This window comes from Sorex araneus, chromosome 6, assembly GCF_027595985.1.
Source record: "Sorex araneus isolate mSorAra2 chromosome 6, mSorAra2.pri, whole genome shotgun sequence".
NCBI classification, from domain to species: Eukaryota; Metazoa; Chordata; class Mammalia; order Eulipotyphla; family Soricidae; genus Sorex; species Sorex araneus.
This window is the reverse complement of record NC_073307.1, coordinates 54,203,501-54,227,816: the sequence shown is the minus strand read 5'-3', so window position 1 is coordinate 54,227,816 and position 24,316 is coordinate 54,203,501. Positions and strand designations below refer to the sequence as shown.

The 24,316-nt window shown below is 49.8% G+C and overlaps 1 protein-coding gene across 1 annotated transcript in view; it reads right to left on the bottom strand.

Annotated features, from left to right (window-relative positions):
• ENTREP2 (endosomal transmembrane epsin interactor 2) overlaps nt 1-24,316 on the bottom strand; it is a 147,547-nt gene that overhangs the window by 14,496 nt on the left and 108,735 nt on the right. Inside the window, exons 3-4 of the mRNA XM_055141661.1 lie at nt 15,098-15,208; nt 2,209-2,343 (exon numbers count right to left, since the gene is read on the bottom strand). Coding sequence (XP_054997636.1) covers nt 2,209-2,343; nt 15,098-15,208 — 246 coding nt within the window. The remainder of the gene's footprint in view (nt 1-2,208; nt 2,344-15,097; nt 15,209-24,316) is intronic.

Genomic DNA, 24,316 nt, shown 5'->3' with positions numbered 1-24,316 from the left:
GATGCTTCAGAGCAGGCTCGGGGACAGGACACGAGGAACCGCTGCTTTCCTGGGGCCAGGAACGGGGCCAGACTCGAGGGAGGGCCTGGGAGGCTGAGATCCCCAGGCCCATCCCTGGAGACGTGAGCCTGGGAATCAGGATGTTCCTGCGTGCCAGGTGTGCACCCCAGCCCCCTGACACACCCATCTCCCGGCCTCTGCTTCCACCTGCTTCAATAACCAGTTTTGGGGACTGGAGAAATAGAACAGTGAGGAGGGCGTTTGCCTTGCATATGCCTGACCCAGGTTCAATCCCCGGCATCCCAGCTACTAGTCCCCCAAGCACCACCAGGAGTAATTTCTGAGCACAGAGTCAGGAGTAAGTCCTGAGCACCGACAGGGCCAAGACCAAAAAATAAATAAAATAATAAGCTCCATTCTAGGCACCTGCTGACGACCCACCCGGGATGACGTTATTTGTTATTCCTTTGGAATTCTTGTTCTTGGTTAAATAATTCCTTTACAACTCCGTCGGAGCCCTTAGCCAGCCCTGAAATCCACGTTCTAGAAAATCTCCTTACAGGGTCACTCAAAACGGCAAGGGTGTAAACGGTCTCTTGCTGCGGGTAATGAGCTTCGCCGCTGGCCACTTTGTAAGCGTTAGTCTAATCAGATGAAGGAGACCGGGGCCAGAACAGATCCTGGCTCACAGGAGAGTCAGGGGACGCGCCGGGGGCTGCTCTGCACAGCATCACGCATGCAGGTGGATTCCGAGCACCTGCCCAGGTGACAGAGCGCACAAGATACAGGGGGAGTCTCGACCAGGTAAAGATGCACAGTGCGTGTCCCAACCTTCGGGGGCTTGGCAGGGGCTCCAGGCTCTGAGGTCACGCCCTCACGAAGACCCAAGTTGGAGCCGTCTCACATGGTCCCCTAGGCATTGCCGGGGAAAGTCCTGGAGGGTCCCCTGAGGCCCCCCAGTCTCGTCTGGGTAGCCCCCCGCACGGCTGAGCTTCAGCGGCACCTTATCCCTGGGCCGGAGAAGAGCACGACCCCACACAGGGGCTCCTCATTGCCCCCCGTCACTCCCATCCAGGAGGAACCTCACACTCGGGCAGTGCTTCCTCTGACTGCTGCAAACACTGCCCCCCCGCACCCCCGCCCCAGGCCCAGCTAACACTGATTTCCAGGAGCTCATTCAGCAAGTCTCCTCTGAGGGTTTTTTTTTTTTTTCTACAAGTTTTCTTTCCTCTTTGACACAAAAGAGACCACGGGGGAAAAAGGGCAGTGTGAGGGCTGGGAGAGAGCTCAGTGGTTAGAGCACAGCACTTGCATGCACCAGACCCAGGCTGGATTTCCGGTAGCACATGGACCCCTGAGCACTGCCAGGCGTGGCCCTAAAGGTCCCCTGCACTGGCCTGGTGCCCTGGGATCCCCGGCACTGCAAGGCCAGGCACCAGCCTGCCCTCTGGAACCTTCCACAGGGGCTCCAGCCTGTCTGGCCAAGCGCCGCTGGTGGGGCCCCCTGACCTCCTGCACACTGAGGGGAGGGGCCCGCCCCTCCAGCCGGCCCCCACTGATGAGAGGAAGGCTCGGGGCACTCGGGGTGCAGCAATGTGGGCTGGTCGGCCGGCCTGGGAAATAGCTCCGTGATTTCTCAAAACGTCTGGGCCAGACACCGTACTCCTGGGGCAGGCTCAGGGCGGGGCTGTGGGTGCCCTGAGCCATGGGGTGTGGCCCCTCCCGACAAACCAACCAGAGAGTAAAGATCTAGGTGGGACTTGGGGGAAGGGCCTCTGGAGACACAGGCCCTCGCTGGCAAGAGCGGAAGACTCTCCCCAGGGGTCCTGCAAGGGCTGGGCCCGACGGATGGGTGCAGGGTGGGTTGGGGTGCTGGATGGGGACAGGGTGTGGGGGACCTGGAGGGGAGAGCTGCGGGGCCTGGGATGGTGCGGGGATGGCAGGACACGTGCGGGTGAGTGGGGGGAAGGAATGTCAGGGTGCTGCGGGCTTGGGGATTGGGGGCAGGGGGCAGTGTGGGGGGTGCAGGGGTGGGGGGCAGGGCGGTAGGGTCTGGGTGGTGCAGGTGGAGGGGGTGGGGGTGAGGGCAGGGAAGGTAACAGGGTCCAGTGGGGGAGGGCAGGGCGGGGAGGGGGTGCCAGGGTCTGGGCTCTGGGCAGAGCGAGGGTCCGGCGGTGTCTGGTGGGGGCGTGGGCGGTGCGGAGTCACCTTCAGGGTCAGCCTCACGGCGTCGCAGTCGTCCCGCAGCGGGTTCAACTTCAGCGTCTCGCCCAGGTTGCTGCAACCGGAAGGCTGGTGCCGCACCTCACAGCAGACACACACCTCCACGCTGTCGAACTTGATCTGGGGGGTGGGGGGATACACAGCACCGTCAGCACCGCGTCTGCACCGTGAACACGCGTGCGTGCCACGAACGCAGTCCATACCATGAATACAGAGTTTGCACCACGAACAGAGACTACACCACGAGCACAGTGTCCACACCCTGATTACAGTCCACATCACGAATGCAGCATCCACACCGGGCATTTCCAATAGCCCCTGCCGGGCCGTGTCCTCTCCTGGCTTGCTGCCCACGGAGAAGAGGGACCTTAGGGTTGCCTGGTTACCGCGCAAGCCCGCAGCTCTGTAATTGGTGTTGGCCTGGTTACCGGATGCCTTCAACTTGAGATCAGAGTGTTGGTAATGAAAGCGGAGACCAACAGGCTCCAGAGGAGAGAAGGACAAAGCCAGAGTCAGGATCCAGCTCCAAACTGCACCCTGGAGGGCGTCAGCTGGTGCCTGGCAGGCAAACTGCAAGGTAACGAATTAAAGCCCCAGAGACTGGCAAACAATAACCTGCACCGGGACCCCTGATTACAGTCTGCAGGGCAGAGGGCAGAGTTTGCAGGGAATGTTTCAGTCGGACTCAGAAAATGTTCCCCGGTTCCTGCCCAGAGCCTCTGGCCCAACCCTGCAAGGAGGAAGGAGTCTGGGGGAGCACCAGCATTGGCTCCAGGGAGGAAGATGGAGAGGGGGCACGGGGGCAGAGGATGTGTTCTGAGTTTCCGAAAGGGAAGGACTGCCTTTACTTGAGGCCGGCACCCCATTACCCCATGCCAAGAAGGAGGACTGAGAGCACAGCGGGGAGGGCGTTTGCCTTGCACGTGGCTGACCCGGGTTGGATCTCCAGCACCCCATAGGGTCCCCTGAGCACCGCCAGGAGAGATTCCTGAGGGCAGAGCCAGGAGTAAGCCCTGAGCATCATGGAGTGTGACCACCCACCCCAAAGGAAAGGAGGGTTGGGAAGGGGATGAGGCGAGAGAAACCTACAGTGTGCCGAATGTGCATGGGCGCAGAGCTGAGATGGGGCCCCCGATCTGGGCTCACAGGGGGCCCCAGCTCAGGACTCCTGAGCACCAGAGAGGACGTGCGAGGGTCAGAGTAGCTGGGCTCTGAGGTGAGCACACAGCCGGGAGCTGGTGACGCCAGTGTGGCCAGCCTCGGGCTCAGAGGCCAGACGCAGAACCAGCCGCATTCCCACATTCTCAACGAGCGGAGCCCAGCTGTCTGCGGTGGGGGAACCAGGTCACTCTCTGGGGGTGGGGGGGAGAACGAAGAAGGCCCCACTGTCACTGTGAGGCGCATTTGTATGGCACAGGTCTGCAGAATCAAGATCAAACATCTCCCGTGAACAGACACAGGGCGAAACTTGCCAATTAAAACAGAAACCTGAAGCCGCAGTGAAAGGGGCTGGACACAGAGAGACGCTTTCTCTCCCCTGGTACCGAGAGTGGCGGGGGCCAGAGACAGACAGACAGAGCCCTGGGGGCCGGGGAAGAAGTGTGATGGGCGCCGGAGAGCGCGTTTCCTCCCATTGATCACGGCTTGTTTCCTGTCCTGCGGCTTCGTTAGTCGGCACAGGCAGGGTAGGTTTACACTGTGATAAATCCCTGATGCGCACTGTCTAATGGTGACAAAGGCCCTTCTGTATTTACAGTAAGTTTTTGATCTGCTGGCTCTTGCACATCCCATTATGTAATTTTTGTCTTTTTGTTTGTTTGTTTGGGGGGTCACACCTCAGGGCTTCCTCCTGCTCTGTGCTTAGGGCTCACTCTGGGGGAAATCTGGGGGATCATACAGGTGCCAGGGATCTAATCTGGGTCAGCTATGTGCAAGGCAGATGCCATACGTGCTCCTGCTCTGGCCCCCGCAACTCAAGTCTTCGTACAAATCTGGTCATACCCCAGTGTGTGACCAGCACTGATTCATAAGTTCACTGGCGAGGTGAGAGCATACTGGGCAGGTGGTATCTGAAGTGAGCGGTTTGTCTGCAGAATTAAAGAGATGCTTCTGGAAAGCAGAAGGGTACACTCTCAATTCCTCATGTGAGGCACGGAATCATGGCCATAGATGCAAAAATGCTTTTACAATTAATCTGCATTATTAATATTTCCAACAATTCCCTGAAATCTATGCCCGAAGGCAGAAAACCACCCCCCCTGGGCTCAATCCAATCAACTGCCTCATTTAACATTTTATTCAGGCACAAGCACGTTCACTCACTGACTTAGCTTATGGCAGATTGTTTGCCCCTTTTAATTTTTTTTGTGGGGGACAATTGCCATAGATACCATCTGTCTAAAATCTTTACTATTTGGCCTTTACCCAAAAATTATAAAAATAAAAATTAAAAAAGGCTTCCTGTAAGAGAATCAACGTGATACTAAATCAAGACCTGATTTCCTTTTATGGTGTGGGGGGCACACCCGGGGTGCTCAGGGGCTACTTAGCAATTGTACTCAGCAATTATCCCTAGTGGGGCTTAGGGGACCTTCTGGGATGCCAGGATTGAACCCGAGCGCCCTCCCCTCTGTGCTCTCTCTCCAGCTCTAGGCCTGGTTTCCTTATGGGTCACGGTCATCACTTTCAGGATGCACCTTGTTCAAAGTAACACTGCTGTGGCTAAATAAAGTTAGTCAGCACTGAGATGAGTGGGGGTTCTTTTCTGAGGCAGACAAAGAACGATGACTCCAAAAGGGTACGAGGGAAGTTCCTATTGGTGAGGATATGGTCCTCGAAAGAGGGGCTCTAGGAGAGAGCCCAGAGCCTGTGTTAAAGACCCCGATCAAACACCTCCTCGGCCTGCCCACAGAGAACAGGGCTGGGTGCAGGTGAGCACATGGGGGGGGCCCGGGGTGCGTCTCTTCGCCTCTTGACCAGAGAGGGGGTGCTCCCCACTCCAGCTCCTCTGCCACATGGGCTGCTGGACTCCGAATGGAGCCTGGGCCTCCAGCACTGTAGGTAGCCAGTGCCTGCGTTCATTCTGCGAACCAATTCCTCCTGCCACGTCTGTGCACGCACAGTAAATCTCATGGATAGAGGAGATCCCACATGTCACCTGGGTCTGAGTGCACAGACGTGTACGCGCATGTCCCTATGGCTGTTTGTCCAGAGATCCTGGACGAATACAACACTCTGCCGAGTGCGAGGCAAACGCACTCAGATACACTGGACTATCAGGATACAACAGACATAAATGAACCTCAGAACCCTCAAAATGTAGGGGGCTGGAGAGAGGACAGTGGGAAGGGCACTCGCCTAGCATGCGGTCAACCTGGGTCCATTCCCCAGCTCCAGAGAGCCCAGATGCACTTCTGAGCACAGGCAGAAGTGACCCGAGTGCAGTGCCAGGAGCAAGCCCAGGGCAAATTAATTAATAATTGTGCTGGCTTGGTGTACAGCCATACATGTGTGAGGCCCTGAGTTTGGTACTTGTTATGTGTGTACACAAGCAAAAACATGCACACATGCACACACATGCAAACACAGGTGTACACACATGTGTGCACACATCCCAAAACACACACACTTATTTCTAAAACAAACTGATGGGTTGTAAAAGAACTGCAAGCCCGAGTACTAGAGGTAAGTCATTTGCTTGCACATCGATGATTAAATTAAATCCCTGGTGTTGGATATTAACGCTTGTGTTTTAGGCTTCATCAGTGAATTTCCCTTTTTCCTGTCTCCCAGAGATGCTTACAGTGCTCTTGTGAGCATCCCTAACGCCCTGAGTTTATCCTTAACCTTTCCTAACCTAACTTCTCATTGTCACAGTTTCCCAAGTCAATCTGGGTTGCTTATAAACCAAAACTTTCTGGTAATTCTGGTTTTTGTATTTGTGGTGAATTACTTTCTTTTTTCTATTTTCCCTTATTGCCTTTTTATATTTTACTATAGAGCAATGTTTTTTGCTTAAACACAGAAAGACTGTTAATGCTGTGCTCCTAATATTCGGGAGTTGATTGACTCTGAAATATATCTACTCCTGGGCACCCATCATAATTACTTGACTCAGGCTTCAGTTGCTGTAGTTCCTAACACCCCAAAAGGGCGATCCCACCATGGGACTGGGATGGACCAGGGTGAGTAGTGAAGCTACCCCAGCATCAAAATGGGACACATTTTGATAGAACACATAAATTCATGGTCCTTTTTTCTTTTTTCATCACACCCAGAGATGCTCAGGACTTACTCCTGGCTCTGCACTTAGGAATTACTCCTGGCGGTGCTTGGAGGGCCAGGGATTGAACCTGAGTTGGCTGCGTGCAAGGCAAACTCCCTACCCCCTGGACTATTGCTCCAGCCCCTTAAATGCATGGTCTTGATGCAAGCTCTTATGACTTAAGAGACAGGACTCCCATGGGGAAGGACTAGCTGAACTGGCCTGAGGACTTAGTCTGGGATTTATGGTAAAGCCTTATTTGGTCTCAGAGCCCAGAGAACTAAGTTCGGGATCTTTATCTCTTACTGTTTTTATCCAAACAATGGCTGCAAGTATTGGTAAGAAGCCGACTTAATTGTTTGATTGATTGTTTGATTGTCTGAGTTAATTATTTGACCTATGTGACTAGAAGGAAAGAGAAAAGCCATACAGATACCCCTGGGAAGCAGAGCAGATCCTTGAGTTTATCTCCCTCAGAGAGTCGCCTCTACTGGAAAGTTTTCCCTCTGCAAATCACACGGACATGAAGTCCTGTACCTCTGACCCTTCAGATGTTCTATGCTAGCAGCACTGAGTTAAAGGGGCCATTTTCACCATCAGTCTGTAGTCCCGTCTCTTTGTCTCTCTGCTGAAGAGGCCTGGGGAGGGGAAAGGGCAGGAGGGCGGGAGGCGGCTCTTGGCCACCAAATGCATGTGTGGTGTGGCAACCCCCAATCCCATGCTTTGTGAACTTACACCTGGCCCCACATAGGGGCTTAGTCCCCTGAGCACTGCCAGGAGTCACTCCTGAGCACAGGGCCCCTAAGGAAAAAAAATTTGGGGTGGGATCATACTCACACACCCTGAGTAAGCTCAGGGCTTACTCCTGGCTCTGCACTCAGGAAGTATTCCTGGCAGTGCTCAGGGGACCATATGGGATGCCGGGGATTGAACCCGGGTCGGCCGCATGCAAGGCAAATGCTCTACCTGATGTAATTGCTCCAGCCCCAGAAAAAAAATTTGATTGTCTTTGTTTTTCAGTATTAAGGTTTAAAAGTCTCTAATGGATATAACCAGATCACAAAATATGATCAACAATGCCACTGAATGCGGACAGTGGCATAGATAAGACCACACCTGGTGGTGCTCACAGTGGATTCCTGGCTCTATACTCAGGACCACAAGGGATGACAAGGATCAAACCTGGCCTGCCACATGCAAGGCCAGCACTCTACCTGCTGTCCTACTGCTATGACAAATCTCTGCATTTTTTCCCTAAGAAAATAAAGGCTTGGGGCCAGAGTGATAGTGCAGTGGGTAGGGCACTGTATGCTTTGCATACAACCAACCTGAGTTCAATCCTCTGCTCTCCATAGGGTCCCCTGAGCACTGCCAGAATGATTTTTGAGTGCAGAGCCAGAAGATAGCCCTGAGCACTGCCAGGTATGCACCCCACAAACAAACACATAAAATATAAAGGCTGTTAGAGCCACAACAGTGGCATGGCCCAAAAAAGAAAACAAAACAACAACAACCTTTTATTTTATTTTATTTTATTTTTGGCTTTTTGGGTCACACCCAGTAATGCTCAGGGGTTTCTCCTGGATCTGCATTCAGGAATTACTCCTAGTAGTTGCTTGAGGGACCCTGTGGGATGCTGGAGATCAAACCTGGGTTGACCACATGCAAGACAAATGCCCTCCTTCGTGAACGGCCCAACAACAAGCCTTTGAAAATAGCAGCTTTTCCCAAGTACCAAAACTTGGGAACAACTGAGTGCCCACGAGCGGGCAAGCAGGTAAAGAAACAGTGGCACTATGCACCATGGACTACTACTGGGTGTGAGAAATGACAAAATCATTTTGCCATGTGGTGGATGGCACATAAGATATGCCATGAGGTGGATGGACCTGGCGAACATGAACCAGGCCAGTGTAATCGGCTGGAAGGAGAAGGCCAGATGCAGGAAATTCTCTCCTCTGCGGTGGAAAGAAGCACAGCAGGGTTAGAGCGAATGGCCCAAAGCACCACGATCTAAGAACTGGTCTACAGAACTGCAGCGAGGTCCGGGGAGGCGGGGAGCCGTGCGGGGCGGGGGCAAACACCAGGTAGGGCGGGGGGGGGGCGGCTGTGTGGGGCTGGACTGTTGGAGTCATGAAATCTTATCACTGACATATTGTGAAATTGTACATCACAGTGACCAAAATGAAAAAGCAAAGAATTTGAGAAAAAACTAAGCGCTGCCTCGAAATCTCATTCACATCCCATAGGATTCAGCAAAAGGGCACCGAGTCACTGGGTTCAGCATCATGAAAGAATCCTGTGCAATTCGGGGACATTTTCCTCACTCCAAAAAGAAACTTCACAGCATTTCCCTAAATTCCCTAGCCAAAGGCAATCACTGATCTGCTTTGTGTTTCCCTGGGTTTGCTATTTTAATTATGAAATGACCATTAAATAATTACTATTAACCAGATAGCAATTAATATTAATTATAGCAATACAATTATTAAATTATTAAATTGTGCCTTATAACAACAACCACAAAACACCAGAAAAACCAGAAAAATCCAACAATTTTGGAGGCGCATCTATGGAAAAGTTCCCAAGAAATGCAAGACCACCCGATGCCCATTGGGAGGGAAATTAAGAAGCCGACTCAACAGCCCAAACTCAACAACGCCGGCATGTTCCTGAGTAATTGCTCCTGTTTTTATTCCATTTTCGAGGGTGCACATCCAGTGGATATGGGGAAGTGGAGCTGTTTCAGAGCAAAGATGCAAGCAGCTCCCCGAGTTCACAGTGTCCAGAAAGCCTCTGACAGGAAAATGGGTAGAGACGGGGGTGAAAGGCCAGCTGCAGGCCACTCTCATTGATGACTCTGGACACAAACCCGTAAATGAAATATTAGCCACAAGGCTGCCAGAGGCTGCCGAGACAGCAGGGCAGCGAGGGGGTCGTGCTGTGAGGCCTGTGGATGCTTATTCACGCTAATCACCGCATTAATAAATGCAATGCGAGCAGGGCCATAGCTGGCACAGACGCTAAGGGGGACAAAAAGACAAAATTCATGTGGACTCTTTACTACAGGGGGAAAGAATGCGAGAAAGCGAGGAGAGAAGAAATGTCTTGCTCACAGGCGCCCCTTTCAAAGCCCCGGGTCAATCCTGCTTAAGTCAGTCAGGCACCTGCAAAGAACAACTGAAGGGATAGAGAAACAGTTCAGCGGGCTGGAGCACAGGCTGCACATGAAGAGGCTTGCATGGTCCCCCAAGCACTGCCAGGAGTGACTCCTACACAGTGAGCCAAGAATAGCCCCTAAGCACTTCTGGGTGTGCCCCGCAAAAAGAATAACTGTTAAAAATAGTGAAGACACTTAAAACGCTGTTTCACCAGTGTATGGTCATGAGTTTGAATCCCTGGGACCCCACATGGGCCAAGCATGCACTTGGCAGGTCTACTGTCTGTGAGTCCCGTCATGGCAAGTGAGTTCTGGCTGCGCAACAGCCGGGGGCAGGTGTAAGCACCACAGACAGGGGTACCAGCCCTGCAGAGAAAATGGTGTATGAGCACTGTGGCCTGTGACCAGGAAGCACTGTGGGAGCACTGCAGTGAGCCCATCGTAACTCAGACACCTCAGCTAAGAGCTGGAGCCCTGGTAAGCCCCTGGGCAAGCACCACAGCCCAGCCTGACGGGAGCACTGAGCAACACAGCCAGGCACCACGGCCCAGTCATGGCAGCAACAGCATCAACAATGGTGGGGGTGGGGGAGGATGAGCACTTTCTTTCTTGTTTTGTTTGGAGTCACCCCCAGTCATGCTCAGGGCTTACTCCTGGCTCTGCACTCAGGAATCACTCTTTTTTTTTACTTTTTAAGTCACATCCGGCGATGCACAGGGGTTATTCCTGGCTCTGCACTCAGGAATTACTCCTGGCAGTGCTCAGGGGACCATATGGGATGCTGGGAATCGGACCCGGGTCGGCTGTGTACAAGGCAGACACCCTACCCGCTGTGCTATCGCTCCAGTCAGGGATCACTCTTGACAGTGCTTGGGCGACCCTATGGGGTGCCGGGGATCCAACTGGGGCCGGGTGCATGCAAGGCCAGTGCCTTAAGCCCCGTACTCCCTTAGCCTGCACAAAGTCCTCTTCTTTTTCTTGGGGATGAGGATGGGCCACACTCAGCTCAAGATCTACTCCTGAATATTCTCAATTTACTCCAGGCTCAGTGCTCAGGGGTCACTCCAGGCAGTGGTTGGGAGGCCATCGGCGGAGCTGGGACTGAACTAGGGTCAGCCACGAGCAAAGCAAGTACCTTAACCCTTGAATTATCTCTCTGGCTCTCTGATCCCCTGCAGATGGAAAGGTAAAAGTCAGAGAACAGTCCAGCTTGTGTCTTAAAACGCTTCCGCCTAAGCAATTCCTGGCACTTCTGACCATTTGCAAGACCATCTATGGCCCAAGAGATAGTACAGTCGACAAAGCACCTGCCTTGCTCCTGGGTGTCTCCGCTTCCTACCAGGAGCAAGCCCTGAGCACAGAGCCCAGAGCCCTGCTGGGTGTGGAGCAAAACCCCCAAAAGCAAAAGAATTTAAAAAGGAAGGAAAATTTAGATTCACACAGAAGCCCTTTTGAATATGCTCTAAGTGACTTTTTTGCATAACTATGGAGAAATGTATTTTCCCTGACATACATGTGGGCGCGCACGATCTCCACGGAACGCTAGGAAGAGACCATCCCTGCATGCAATCACCTGGACGGGCCCACAGTCTTCTGCTGAGTTAAGAGGCTCCCTTTCAGGTGGCAGTTAAAGCACAGCAAAACAGTGCGCTGAGCCCCGGGTTCGAGCCCCAGCACATGAGGTCTCTCGAGCACGGCCAGGCGAGGGCTGGTGGCTCCCAACGCCTCTGGGCCCTATTGGGGAAGCGTTGAAATTTCTGCCCTAGATGGCTGTCGCACCGCTGGGACCCCCTAGGCTCGGCTTGGGGGTCCAACCCACAAAGCAGGTGTGAGACCCTTTCTATAAAGGGATTTCAGAAGGGCACATGCAGACAAGAAGTGTTGCGGCAGGCTTGTCTGAATTTCTATTTTAATACTTCAGAGAAATTTAACAGGCCAGTTCTGATGAAGCTGACCAGGAAAGGAAGAGGAATATAAAGTGCAAAATGGTATAAATAGAAACAAAAGAAACAAGAACATAATGTTGCCATGGGGATTTTTACAGCCCCTCAAGCACAGCTCTGCTCCATTAATACACAGGGAAGGTCAATACAAGGAGCAAATGTTAATAACAGGTGGTGGCAAAGCTGGAGAAAGAATCTTAAGACTGTAAGGCTAGAAAATTGTGTCAAATGAGTTAAAAAAAAAAACAGTGCCAAGAAGTATACATATGAATGCGAAATCTCTAGCAAGAAAGACAATTCCCTATAGTTCTTGAAATTTCTCAGTTGGTTTTTATGAAATCCTAGACTCGTGAAATAAAACATGAAAAGATAAAAGAAAAATGAAAAGAGCTCATTGTAGCCTGCATTTGTGAGCTGAGTGTGGATCTATCCAGCCTTGTGGGCTGGGAGTGCTCCTGGACTCTGTGACACTTCTTGGAGGACCCCCAAACTGATTGCATTTATAGCTACTGAGGAAATACCAGGGACAAATAAATATCAATAATCAAATCAAGTGGTGGGCCAGAGAGGTAGTACAGTGGGTAGGGCACTTGCCTTGCATGCAGTCGACCTGGATTCAATCCCTGGCATCCCACAAGGTCCCCCGAGCACCACCAGGAGTAATTTCTGAGCACAGAGTCAGGAAAAGCCCTGAGTATTCCCAGATGTGATCCTCTTCCCACCCCTCCAAAAAATAGCTTTAAAAAATCTAGTTCTTTTTTTTTTAACAAAACCACTGGAGATTTCAGTCTGCTCTGCTCTTTGTAGCTTAATCCTGAAAGCCTATTACTATAATCAATCATACCAATAGATCAACATTAAAAAGACATTGTATGGACTGGGGGCTGGAGCAATAGCACAGCAGTAGGGTGTTTGCCTTGCACACGGCCGACCCGGGTTTGATTCCTCCGCCCCTCTCGAGCAGCCCGGCAGGCTATCGAGAGTATCTCGCCCGCATGGCAGAGCCTGGCAAGTTACCCGTGGCATATTCAATATGCCAAAAACAATAACAACAAGTCTCACAATGGAGATGTTACTGGTGCCCGTTCAAGCAATCGATGAGCAACAAGATGACAGTGACAGTGACAGTGAATATGGACCAGAGCGATACAGCAGGTAGGGCATTTGCTTTGCACGCAGCTGACCTGAGTTCAATCCCCAGCATCCCATATGGTGCCCCAAGCATTGCTAAGGAGTAATTCCTGAGTGCAGAGCCAGAAGTAACCCCTAAGCATCGCTGGAGGTGATCCCAAAAGCAAATAATAATAATAATAATAATAATTTAAATTAATTAAAAATTTAAAAATACATAATATTAACAGACGCCAACAAAGTTGTTTGGCAAAGTTTAAGCACTATTTTTTTTAATTTAATAGTTTATTTTTAATTAGTGAGTCAACGTGAGGGTACAGTTACAGATTTATACATTTTTGTGCTCATGTTTCTCCCTTACAAAGTTTGATAACCCATCCCTTCACCAGTGCCCATTCTCTACCAAAAGTAAACCCAACATCCCTCTCCCCCCTCCCCAGTCCTGTCTCCCCCCACCCCACACTGCCACTATGGCAGGGTATTCCCTTTTGTTCTCTCTTTCTGATTAGGTGTTGTGGTTTGCAAAGCACTATTTATTTTTATCTATTTTTATTATTTTTTTTAAGGTCCAGTAAACCATGGCTAGAGCTTAGAGCTTTCCCCCTTAACCTTATGCAAATCAGCTGTCAGAGCCAGCCTGCTGCCCTGAGTGGACAGGGCTTCTAATTAATTTCCAGAGCCAGCAGGGGAGGAAGGAGTGCCACCGACAGGCAGGCCACACAGCAAGATGTCCATCTCCTGGGAAGGAGGACACAGTCATTATCTCTCTGACAAACACAGGATCCAAGACCAATCTCCGGAGACCGTCCATATCTGATGCCGGGACCTGAACCCAGGTGGGCCGTGTGCAAGGCAAGCACCTTACCTGTTGTACTATCTCTCTCTGGCCCAAAAATTCCACCTTCAAATAATTTCCTTTTTTTGACCCGAAATATTTTAAAACTCACCTGGATGATTCGACTTGAATGAACAGGTAAGCATATTTCTTTTATCTAATGTTTAAAATTTTATTTTATTTTTATAAAGTTGTTCACAATAATATTACACTCAATATTTTACAGCACCATTCCCACCACCATTATATCTTCCCACCACCATTATTTTGAATGTTTTCACCACCTCAGAGCCTGTCCCTAAATAATTTATTCTGTATTGCTTGTTATGAATAATCCACTAAAAATGATCCAAAGTTTCCTTAGAGGAAAGTCTGTGAAGATTGTTGTATTTCACCCTGGAGTCTTTAAACCCTTGTACAAGAGATTACTAAAATGTTGTTAGAGGTTGAGCCTGTGTGCAAATATGTATCTATATACATGTGACTGGTTGCCTTCTGCTTTACACCCTATCCAATGTGGTGTGCTACTCTTGATACATAGTGGCGTTGAGAATGAGATGCAGCTCCAGGAATTCTAAAATTTTAAATAGGGTGATACAGTTGGAGTTAAAATTTTAACTGGATGGTGACTTTGGGGTCTGGAGGCATCTCTGCAGATTATGGCTCTCTTCCAAGATTTATTTGTGAGTCCCTGGATTGTGGCATTAATGAGTTTATATGGTGCCAGAGGCAGTTTGTGGGCATGACTGCCAGAAGCACAGGGAGATGGGGGGAGGTCGCCCATTCCTGACTCCATGCAAGCCTGGAGATTTCAGTCAAAAAATCTGCATACCTGAGGTTTTCAGCAGATTCACTCCTGGATGCAGCTCATCTGAGCCTGTGGAGATTGGCCATGAACATGGCAGTTGGAGATTTTGGCTGCCGAAGATCTGTTGGGGATGGCAGTGGGGCTCACCCTCCCCTAAGGATACTTATTAAATAGACTGAGGGGATGGGAGTTGGGTAGGGTGCTTGCCTTGTACATGACCCACCTGAGCTGGGTCCCAGGCAACACCTGTGGTCCATGAGCCAGCCAGGAGTGATCCCTGAGCACAGAGCCAGGAGTATGGATATGCCCCCCCAACAACAACAAAATGCTCTTTTTTTTTTTTCATCAAAAGAGGGAAGCAAAATGGGTCGTGAGGCCCTCATGATCAAGTTGGTGGCACTTATAACTGACTTACAAAACTGAGCTTTTAAAAACCCCCAAAAAGAAAAATCAATGCAACACATGCTAAAATAGAACTGTTACTAAAGACAGTCTTCCAAAGCAGCAGTGTTCGGAGTCTTAGCACGTGCCACTGGATGTAAAGTAGAATTCATACGTAGAAGGTGCGTGGAGGCAGGGAGGGTGTTTAGAAACGAAGTGATGTTCTTCAAACAATCAGAAAACCGAAGCAGGAAGCCAAGGAGAGAATTAAGAGGAAAAAAGCTTCCAAACCTTTGCTATGAACAACCCGAGCCTGAGGCCTTTCCCGGAAGGCCTGCATGTCACTACTTACCAACTGACAGCTCTCTAGGGAGTTGACAAGCTGAGCATTCTGGCAGGACAGGATGGAGCCGGCCAAGTTCAACATCACACAGACTGCGGAGAGCAGCATGAAAAAGGTTATCTGGAAACAAACCACACCGAAGACTGATTATTCACTTGGGAGAGGCTGGCTAAAGGGAAAACGATCTGGCGCTGGAAAAGCTTCCCGTCTGTCCAATAATTGCACGAGCGTTCATGTGTGTTTGAAGGAACTCATTCTTCCTCCCCATTTCCGACTCCTATTACCCTCAAGCAAAAAGGGGAAAGCCAGGGGGGCTTTCTCTGAAAGAGTTTAGACGCCAGAGGGGAAAATACTTTCAGTCTCAAAGCTTGATTTCCCCTAGGTTCAAAAAGAGCAAGTTATGAGAGAAAATCCATGAAAAGAAACTTATTAATTCAAAAAATTAAAGTTTCTTTTTATTTTTTATCATGAGGAAGTTCATACACAGGCAAAGCCAGAGAAGACTGTGCCATTTCCCAGAATCAACAGTTAACCAATCTACAAGTCTCACAAGGGAGACCTTACTGGTGCCGCTCGAGCAAATCAATGAATAATGGGATGACAGTGCCACAGTGCAGTGCGTGGTCAGTTCAGTTTCATTTACATTCTCGCCATTAGGTTATTTTATAGCAAATAAATATCAGGCAATCTGGGGCCAGAGCAATAGGCAGGGTGCTGGCCCTGCACATGACTGACCAGGTTCGATTCCCAGCACCCCATATGGTCCCCTGAGACCTGCCAGGAGCGATTTCTAAGTGCAGAGCCAGAAGTCAGCCCTGAGCCTTGCCAGGTGTGAACCAAAAATAAATAATCACCAGGTACCATCATATCATATCTTCTTTAATTATTCCCGCATCTATTTCTAAACTAAAATCCGAGTACTACTATTGAAGTCATTTATATATTCAGATTTCACATTTCTTTCTTTTTTGTCCCATACCTTGTTTTTTAAAAACCTCCCCCCCTTTTTTTTTACTGGGGGACTTGGGGGCTTGGGCCACACCTGGAGGTGCCCGGGGTTTAACCTGGGTCACTCCTGGGGTTCCTGGGACCCCCGTCAGGTTGGCCACATGCAAGGCAAGCGCCTTAACTCCCGTACAATCTGTCCTGGATCTGATTCAAGGACAAACATAGATCCACCAAGAACAACCAGTTGTTCTAAATCTTAGTAATTTTTTTAACTTATGGGCTCCGCTTCCTTGAGATTCAGTGAGGCTCTTCCGCTGGTCTCCGAGAGCACCTGCAGCCCACACGTCAACTGTCTCTTTCACCCCTCAACGGTTCTGTGGCCTTTGCTTTTCCTGACACGGGTGAAGAGAGCCAGAGGTCTAATCAGAATCAGCGTGTGTGTCAGCAACTGCCATTCTCGATGACTGGACCCCTGGGCTTATGAGGATTCCCTAAACACTGCTGGTCTCATTTGCTCATTTGTTCCTTTAGCGGGAGGCTCCCAAACAGTGCTCTGGGGTTCTGGAACAACTAGGCCAGTGGTTCAATGTGAGGGTTTCAGGATGCGGTGCTGCTTGGACCTGCAGTGTCAGGGATACCTGGGCCACCCCAGGTATCACCCAGCAGTTCTGGGGGCTTCCAGGGCTCCACCCAGCAGTGCAGTGCCAGGGATAGAACCAGGGCCAGCTGCATGAGAGGCACATGCCTTACCCCAGTACTCCCTTTTCTGGTCCTCTTTTTTTTTTTTTTTTAACAGGAGGAAACTTTCCCTCATCACTTGTTTGCTCCTCAGGGCATGAGTTGTAAAGAAAAGGGGCTGGAGTGATAATACAGCAGGTAGGGCATTTTCTTTGCACACAGCTAACCTGGGTTTGATTCTTGATATCCCAAATGGTCCCCTAAGCACTGTCAGGAGTGATTCCTGAGTGCAGAGCAAGGAGGAACTTCTGAGCATCATCAGATGTGACCAAAAAAGCCCTCCCTCGCCCCCCTAAGAAGAGTCATAAAGGAAAGATATGCAAGATCCTGCGGATATTCCAGATTTCTAAATAATGAGCTGATAGGATGCTAGAATATTTTATTTTGGGTGGTAGGGTGGAGACACACCCAGCGATGCTCAGGGCTGACTTCTGCCTCTGCACTCAGGAATCACTGAGTGGGGCTCAGGGACCATAGGGGATGGCGGGGATTGAACCTGGGTGGGTCATGTGCTAGGCAAGTGCCCTCCCCACTGTACAACCGTGGACCCTAGAATCAGATTTTGAAAATAAACTTGAGGCCATGTGATTCCTCAATGCTTCTGCTGCACTTCTGAAAACAATCAGCGACATCGACTAAGCAGAAAACTCTGTGATCCAGAACGGCCTGTCACCTTCCCTTTGCTGCTCACTCTCCTCCTATTGGGTCTGGTGCTCACACACTTGGTTGAGGCGCCTCTTTGGCCCTGGGGATCACAGTGGGGCTGTCACATGGCGTGTGGGCCAGGCCAAGGGTCTGACTCAGAGACTGCAGCTCTGCCACTGAGCCACAGAGCATAACCTGCGCTCAGCCGCAGAGTGCCAGTATTGGGACTGGCTTCCCCTGTGAAATAACGAGCTTAATATAATCTTGGACACCAGGTTATGTTTATTTCGGGTGGGTTTTGTTTTTAGTGTTCAGGCCTCATTCAGCAGTACTCAGGGCTCTGTGCTCAGGGATCACGCATGGTAATGCTCCGAGGGGAAGATCTGTAGTTGCGGGGATTGAACCAGGGCTGGCTGTGTGCAGGAGAAGCACCTTAACCTCTGTGCTCTCTCTCTGACCCAGACAAGAGATTATTTGGGAGAAATGAGTAGGGTCCTCCCAAGTACCACCTTTCAAGGCTAATCAAGGACAAGCTTTGGTTGGGGGCAGGGTGTGTAGGTTTACAGGCTCTGTACATCTGAATCTGCGCAGGCTTATTGAACACCTCTCAATGACTGCAGTTAGCCGGACTCTGCTCCACTAACACTAATGTAGGCCGACTTCAGTGGCACTGACCTACTTACCTCTGAGGAACACATATATGTAGGGGGTTACCGGATGGGGCCTTAGCCGACAGCTGTGTCAGGTAAGTATCATTCCTTTTCAGTGTCTGGAATTCTCACCATCTAGTCTCTTATTCTGATGTCCCTACTACAGTATTGCTGATGAGCACTGTCGGTTAGAGGTCCGGGACTTGCACCACCCACCAACAGCTCTCCGGCTCTGCTCCCTCAGCCTCTGGGAGCTACCTTTGTACTCTGTTTTGACATGTCTGGCCTTTTCACCCAAGTCACATCATACAGTCTTTTACTAGCTGCCCGGTCTCACCCCCGCTGTCATAAGTAAAAGGATTGCCTTCTTTCACCACCACTGCACTAGACACAGTTGTGCATCACTTAAAATAGCGTCCACAGGCTCTGGACTGTGCGTATGACAGGTCCAGGCCTGGTGTGTGGTGGCTGAGGTTTGCGCGGTCCCACTTCCTCCAGTTCACACAGTGACAAAATCATCTGGCCACACGTTGGTTAGAATATGTTCCAGAGCCGCCTGGGACAGTTTGGGGCTCATTTCCTTTAGTTGAAGACAGCTATGTAGCTGTCTCCACGGCTCCAGGCAGAGTGGTGATTCACTGGGACAAAGAGGGACAATGACCATGCGGTGCCAGTGACCTTTAGATGCCACATTTACACCCCCAAAGTAGAATCGGTCAGCCACAGTGTACTTCTACTTGAAGACTGAGAAAGGCCACTCTATTTTCCAAGGTGGCCACACCAATTTACATGCCCATGACAGCTTTCTTTTCTCCCCAACACTTATTATCTCCTCTCGATGGGCTCTGGCTTCTGATGCAGGCTCAATTCTAGACTCTAATGGGTGTGAGGTTTTGATTTGCATTTCTGCTTCCTTGTGGTTTTGATTTGTATTTCCCCAAGGACAGACAGGCAGCATCTTTGCACATACCTGATGACCAGTCACATGCCTTTGGAAAAATTGAATTCCTCTGCCTATTTTTAAGTTGATTTTTTTTTTCTGATCAAGAAAATGGCACTTTTGTTTGCCAAAGCAACCCAGACTGTCTCAAGTGTGGGGCATTATAAACCAGAGTCCAATTACATGCTGGGAAATTCTACAAAGTCCAGTTTGACCCTTCACCATACAATAGACTTCTTTGACCCAATTTTCTTAGTGTCCTTCCCAGGAGGTAAGAAAATGGCAGCTTATTGAACACATCTGTTAGGAAGCTGTTAGGAAATATGAAGTCATGAAATTTGCTTATAAGTGAATGGTCATGGAGAGCATCATGCTAAGTGAAATGAGTCAGAGAGCACCAGACATAGAATGACTACACTCATTTGTGGAATATAAGATAACATGAGACTGACACCCAAGGAGAGTAGACACAAGGGCCAGGAATATTGCTCCATAGTTGGAAGCCTATCTCATGAGCTGGGGGGAGAAGGCAGCTGGAATAGAGAAGTGAATCACTAAGTCAGTGATGTTTGGCGGGATCGTTTGGGATGGGAGATGGGTGCTGAAAGTTTATATAAAGGACCAAACGTGATAATGTATCAGTATCTATATTGCAAACCATAATGCCCAAAAGTAGAGAGAGAGTATGGGGTAAACTGTCTGCCATAGAAGTAGGGGCAGGGCTGGGAGGGTGGGGGGTAGGGGTGATACTGGGGACATTGATGGTGGAAAATGTGCATGGGGGAGAGGGATGGGTGTTCGATCATTGTATGACTGAAACTCAAACATGAAAGTTTTGTAACTGTATGTCACAGTGATTCAAAAAAAATGGCAGCAGATATGATGCTTTTCATGCTGTGGATTCACTTGCTGCTTCCACGGTCCCTGGCGTGAGTGTCTTCAAGTGTCCCATGTATCATGACATCATACCAATATCTTGGATTCCAGTTGGTAACTACTGAGCTCTTGGTGACCCACTGGCCTTGACTGCAGGTACGGCCGAGTTTCCCAGCAGCTCTGCTAAAAGCTTTCTCAGTAGTTGTCGGCTGAGTCACCCAGAGCACCTGAGCAGAAGTCTCCTCAGGAGCAGTTCTGAGGCTCCCAGCCAGAATGGGATTATTGAAACGGGCGGAGTTTCCCCATTTCTTTTCATGCTTTGCATCCATCCTCCCGGGACGTGTGCAAGTGCTGGTGTTCCTGGGCCGCCATGGTTCCTGTACGCAGGATTTTGCTATTGTGAGCTCCGCTCTTGTAAAGCTTCAGGAATTTCAAAAAATTTACTTTTGCTCATGATCACATAGAAGGTTGTGAGATCAAGTCCGTACGCGAAACTTCAGATTCTTTCTCATTCATTCCATCTCCCCCACTCTGCTTCCCTCTCTCCCCCAGCTGAGTAGTCTTTGTTTTTATTATTATTATTTGCTTTGGGGACCACACCTGGTGGTGCTGAGGGTTAACGCTTGGCTCTGCATTCAGGAATCTCTCCCGACAGCTTGGAGGACCCTCTGGGATGCCGGGGATCAAACCCAGGTTGACTGTGCGCACTGCAAGCGCCCTTCCCGCTGCCCTTTGGCTCCAGTCCCTGAGTGTTGAGCTTTAAGTTTTATTCTCCCATCATCTGGCTTTTAGTACAGGCACAGGGCCCACTGTTTCTCCTTCTGTTCCTTTTCTACTAAGGGGAAAGAGGAGCACTGGCCGGAAACAGCCAGAAATACTCCTTTCTTTGTTCAGCCACTTCGGAGGGATGGGTCAGTTTATTCAATCATGCCCCCAGCCCTGGACATTTGGTGGTTTTTTATCTTCTACTAGTTACTGTCCGTTATATTGGCAGCAAATTGTTCAAACAACATTTGGTATGTCTGCCAGTAAAACCGGCTCAAGAGAGGAGCTAAATTAAAAATGAAGTCCAGGGGCCAACTTGCCTTCCACGCAGTGAATCGTGGTTTGATCCCTGGCACTCTCTATGTTCCCCCTGAGCCCTGCTAGTAGTGACCCCTGAGCACAGAGGCAGGAGTAAGCCCCAAGCACCACTGGAGCGACTCCAAGTTCCACCCTGCCCATCCAACCCTCTGAAAACAAGCATTAAAAAGTCATTGAAAACTTTGGAGTTTTTAAAGAGGAAACTGCAGTCCTAATTGTGTGTTCACCCCCTGGGTCAGACCCCCAGCCACGTCGCTCTCAGCATCCCTGGGAAGCTGAGTCTTCACTGGTCACGGCACAATGTTCTGTTCAGCGCCTGCAAGCTCATCATTTCCATTCCCCAGAGGCTGAAGAAATGAAGTCTCAAGCCCTCTGCCCCTTCCCCTGCAGCCATTTCCTGAGCCTGGATTCCCCCCACCCCAAACCCTTACTCCTGCCTGCCTCCTTCTCTGCAACCTTTCATTCTGGATCACCCTGGAAAGCATCTACTTGCCTGCTGTCGAGCAGAGACAACTTGACCTTGAGAACACACACGAATCGGTGCAACTTAGCAAAAAGGACAGAAGTGGCTGTTTGGAGACAGAGTTCCCAGGACGGACAATGCTAAGATGCTGAGGGGCACTGAGATGAGGCCTGCCCCCATGTTTACACTTTCTTTTAAACTGGGCTTCCCTGGTGCTGGTCTGTGCCCACGGCAGGAAGCAGCTGTGCTGCTCCCTGGAGTACCACTTCTCCCGATGCAGAACTAGCCCTTGGACTCGATGCCCATCCGTAACCATTAAGAGATTTTGGGAAAATCAAGGTAGGGCATATTCTGGACACTGTGGTGTTTGGTGATTTGATGTGTTCGGGTCTAAAGCAGTGTTTAGGGATCTGGGGGTCACTCCCAGGGGCACTCGGTCAACCCAGCTGGATGTCCACGTCCAAGTCCCTCCTGGAGTGGCTCTGGTGGAACCCTGGGTACCACCCATCATGGCCCCTAATAGAAAGCAGAGGGGAAAGATTGACATAAAAAGGATAATCGATCACCCATGTCCAAAGAAAAATAGGTAAATAAGTTGAAAACCAGGTGTGAAATACTCTATGTATGTGTGTGTACATACGTGTATATTATACACATATATAAACACACATGTATACACATGAACACACACATATATGTATTTGGTTTGGGGGGCCACAGCTCGTGTTGCTCAAGGCTCACTCCTAGCTCTGTGGTCAGGGACAACATGGGGTAGAACCCTGGTCGGCCACATACAAGTGCCTTATAGATGTATTATCTCCAGCCCCTATACATCATTTTTTAATACACTAACAAGGTGTTTGAAATGGAAGAATGGCTCAACGTCAGAAAATTTGAGTTATTACACCAAACTACACCCCAAATAGCTCAAATTGGAAGACTGAGAATCAAAATTCAGCAGATTGAGCAAGAGCATGCTACAACTTGAAAATGATATCCCTGGTGCCAGACTGTTGGTACAATGGTAGGGTGTTTGTCTTGCACGCACCGACCCGGGTTTGATATCTGGCATCCCATAGGGTCCTCTGAGCACTGCCAGGAGTGATTCCTGAGTGCAGAGCAGGAGAAAGCCCTGAGCATAACTGGTGTGATAAAAAAAAAAAAAAGTCATCCCTAGCATTCCCAATTTCTTCAACACATCTCAAAACACTAGGACAGGAGGGAAGTCCAATATCCAAAGATACACTCGTTGTGGAGTGTTAGAAATTCATCCCTTTGTATCAGGCACGAGAGAAGACATCACTCCCCGGCACAGTAAAGATAAGGGGGGAGGTGGTCCCCAGTGGATACAGTCAACACAAGATGGGGGTGCTGGGGCACATCTTGGGGCAATGGAGGAGCTTGTCCTCTGGCCATGGGTATGTGGGGCCGAACAATGAGCACAAAAAGTAAAGTCAAAAACAAGGACCATGGTGGAGGGACCTGGGCTCTCAGCGCTGAGGCAGGAATTATGCATGTTGAAAGCAGTACATCGACACTGCCCGCAGGGTACTCCCTGAGCCATGCTAATAAAACTGGAACAGAACCAAGCACAAGAACACAAAGATCCTTAGGGCTGGCTGCCAGTTTGGAGTTGGGGGCTGGAGAGACAGTAGAGGGCAAGGTGCTTGTCTTGTACAAAGCCGACCTGGGTTCAGCCCCTGGTGCCCCACAGGGTCCCCTGAGCCCCACCAGGAGTGACCCCAAGAGCAGAGCAGGAGTAGGCCCTGATACTGCTTGTTGGCCCCCAAACTAAACAAAAAACATTCTCAAGTTCTACCCAAAGCCCCCCAAAGACATAAAAAAGATTTTATGAACTGAAAAAAAAGCAAAAGAGCCCCCTATGTCACGCTATAATTCTAATAGTAGCGTGTTTTCAGTCCTAGCCATGAATTTATCTAGGTATGGAATACTGCTAAATACTAAGATCTACTGTGCAAGTGTAAAAATGATAAACTGAAAACACTTGGTGCTAGTCTTACTGTATAGAAAAAAAAAGAAAAAAATTATTTCATTCTTGGGGCTGGAGCAATAGCACAGTGGGTAGGGCATTTGCCTTGCACGTGGCCGACCCAGGTTTGATTCCCAGCATCCCATATACCCTGAGCACCGCCAGGAGTGATTCCTGAGTACAGAGCCAGGAGTAACTCCTGTGCATCGCCAGGTGTGACCCAAAAAGCAAAAATAAATAAATAAATAAATAAAATCATTCTTTACACTCAGACACAAGAACAGGTTAGAAAGTCAAACTTTTATACTAGGTCTTAGCCACAAGGCCAAGACGCAATGAAAGTCAAACCTTTAACTTTTTTTTGGGGGGGGGTCACACCCAGTGATGATCAGCAGCTGCTCTCAGCCAGGCTGAAGATAGGACAAGCCAAACTCGGCTCCAGGGTGGGTTGGCAAAACCTTTCTAGATGGTCAGTAGGAGGGACCTGCATACAAACAGAAACTTGGCCAGGTCCCAGGTTGGCTCTGGTTTTGGCTGAAGAAACTCTTAAGCCTCAAGGCTTGGTGTACACACCAGCAAATAGCAAGAGACTGCAAAGAGGACAGGAGAGATAGAAGGCAGGGCGCCTGCCTTGCATGCAGCCAACTAGGGTTCAATCTCCAGCACCCCATACGGTTCCCTGAGCCCCACCAGAAGTAATCCCTGGGCACAAAGAGTAAGCCCTGAGCGTTGCCAGGTATGGCCCCCTCACCCTTACCAAATGCAAAGTTTAGTCCATTTTGGAAATGAATAAATATACTCCCCCACCCCATGCTCCCAAGAAAGGAATGTATCAGAAATATACTGTATCTTAAAAAACACGGTAATGGGCCAGGGAGATAGCTCAAAAGGCTGG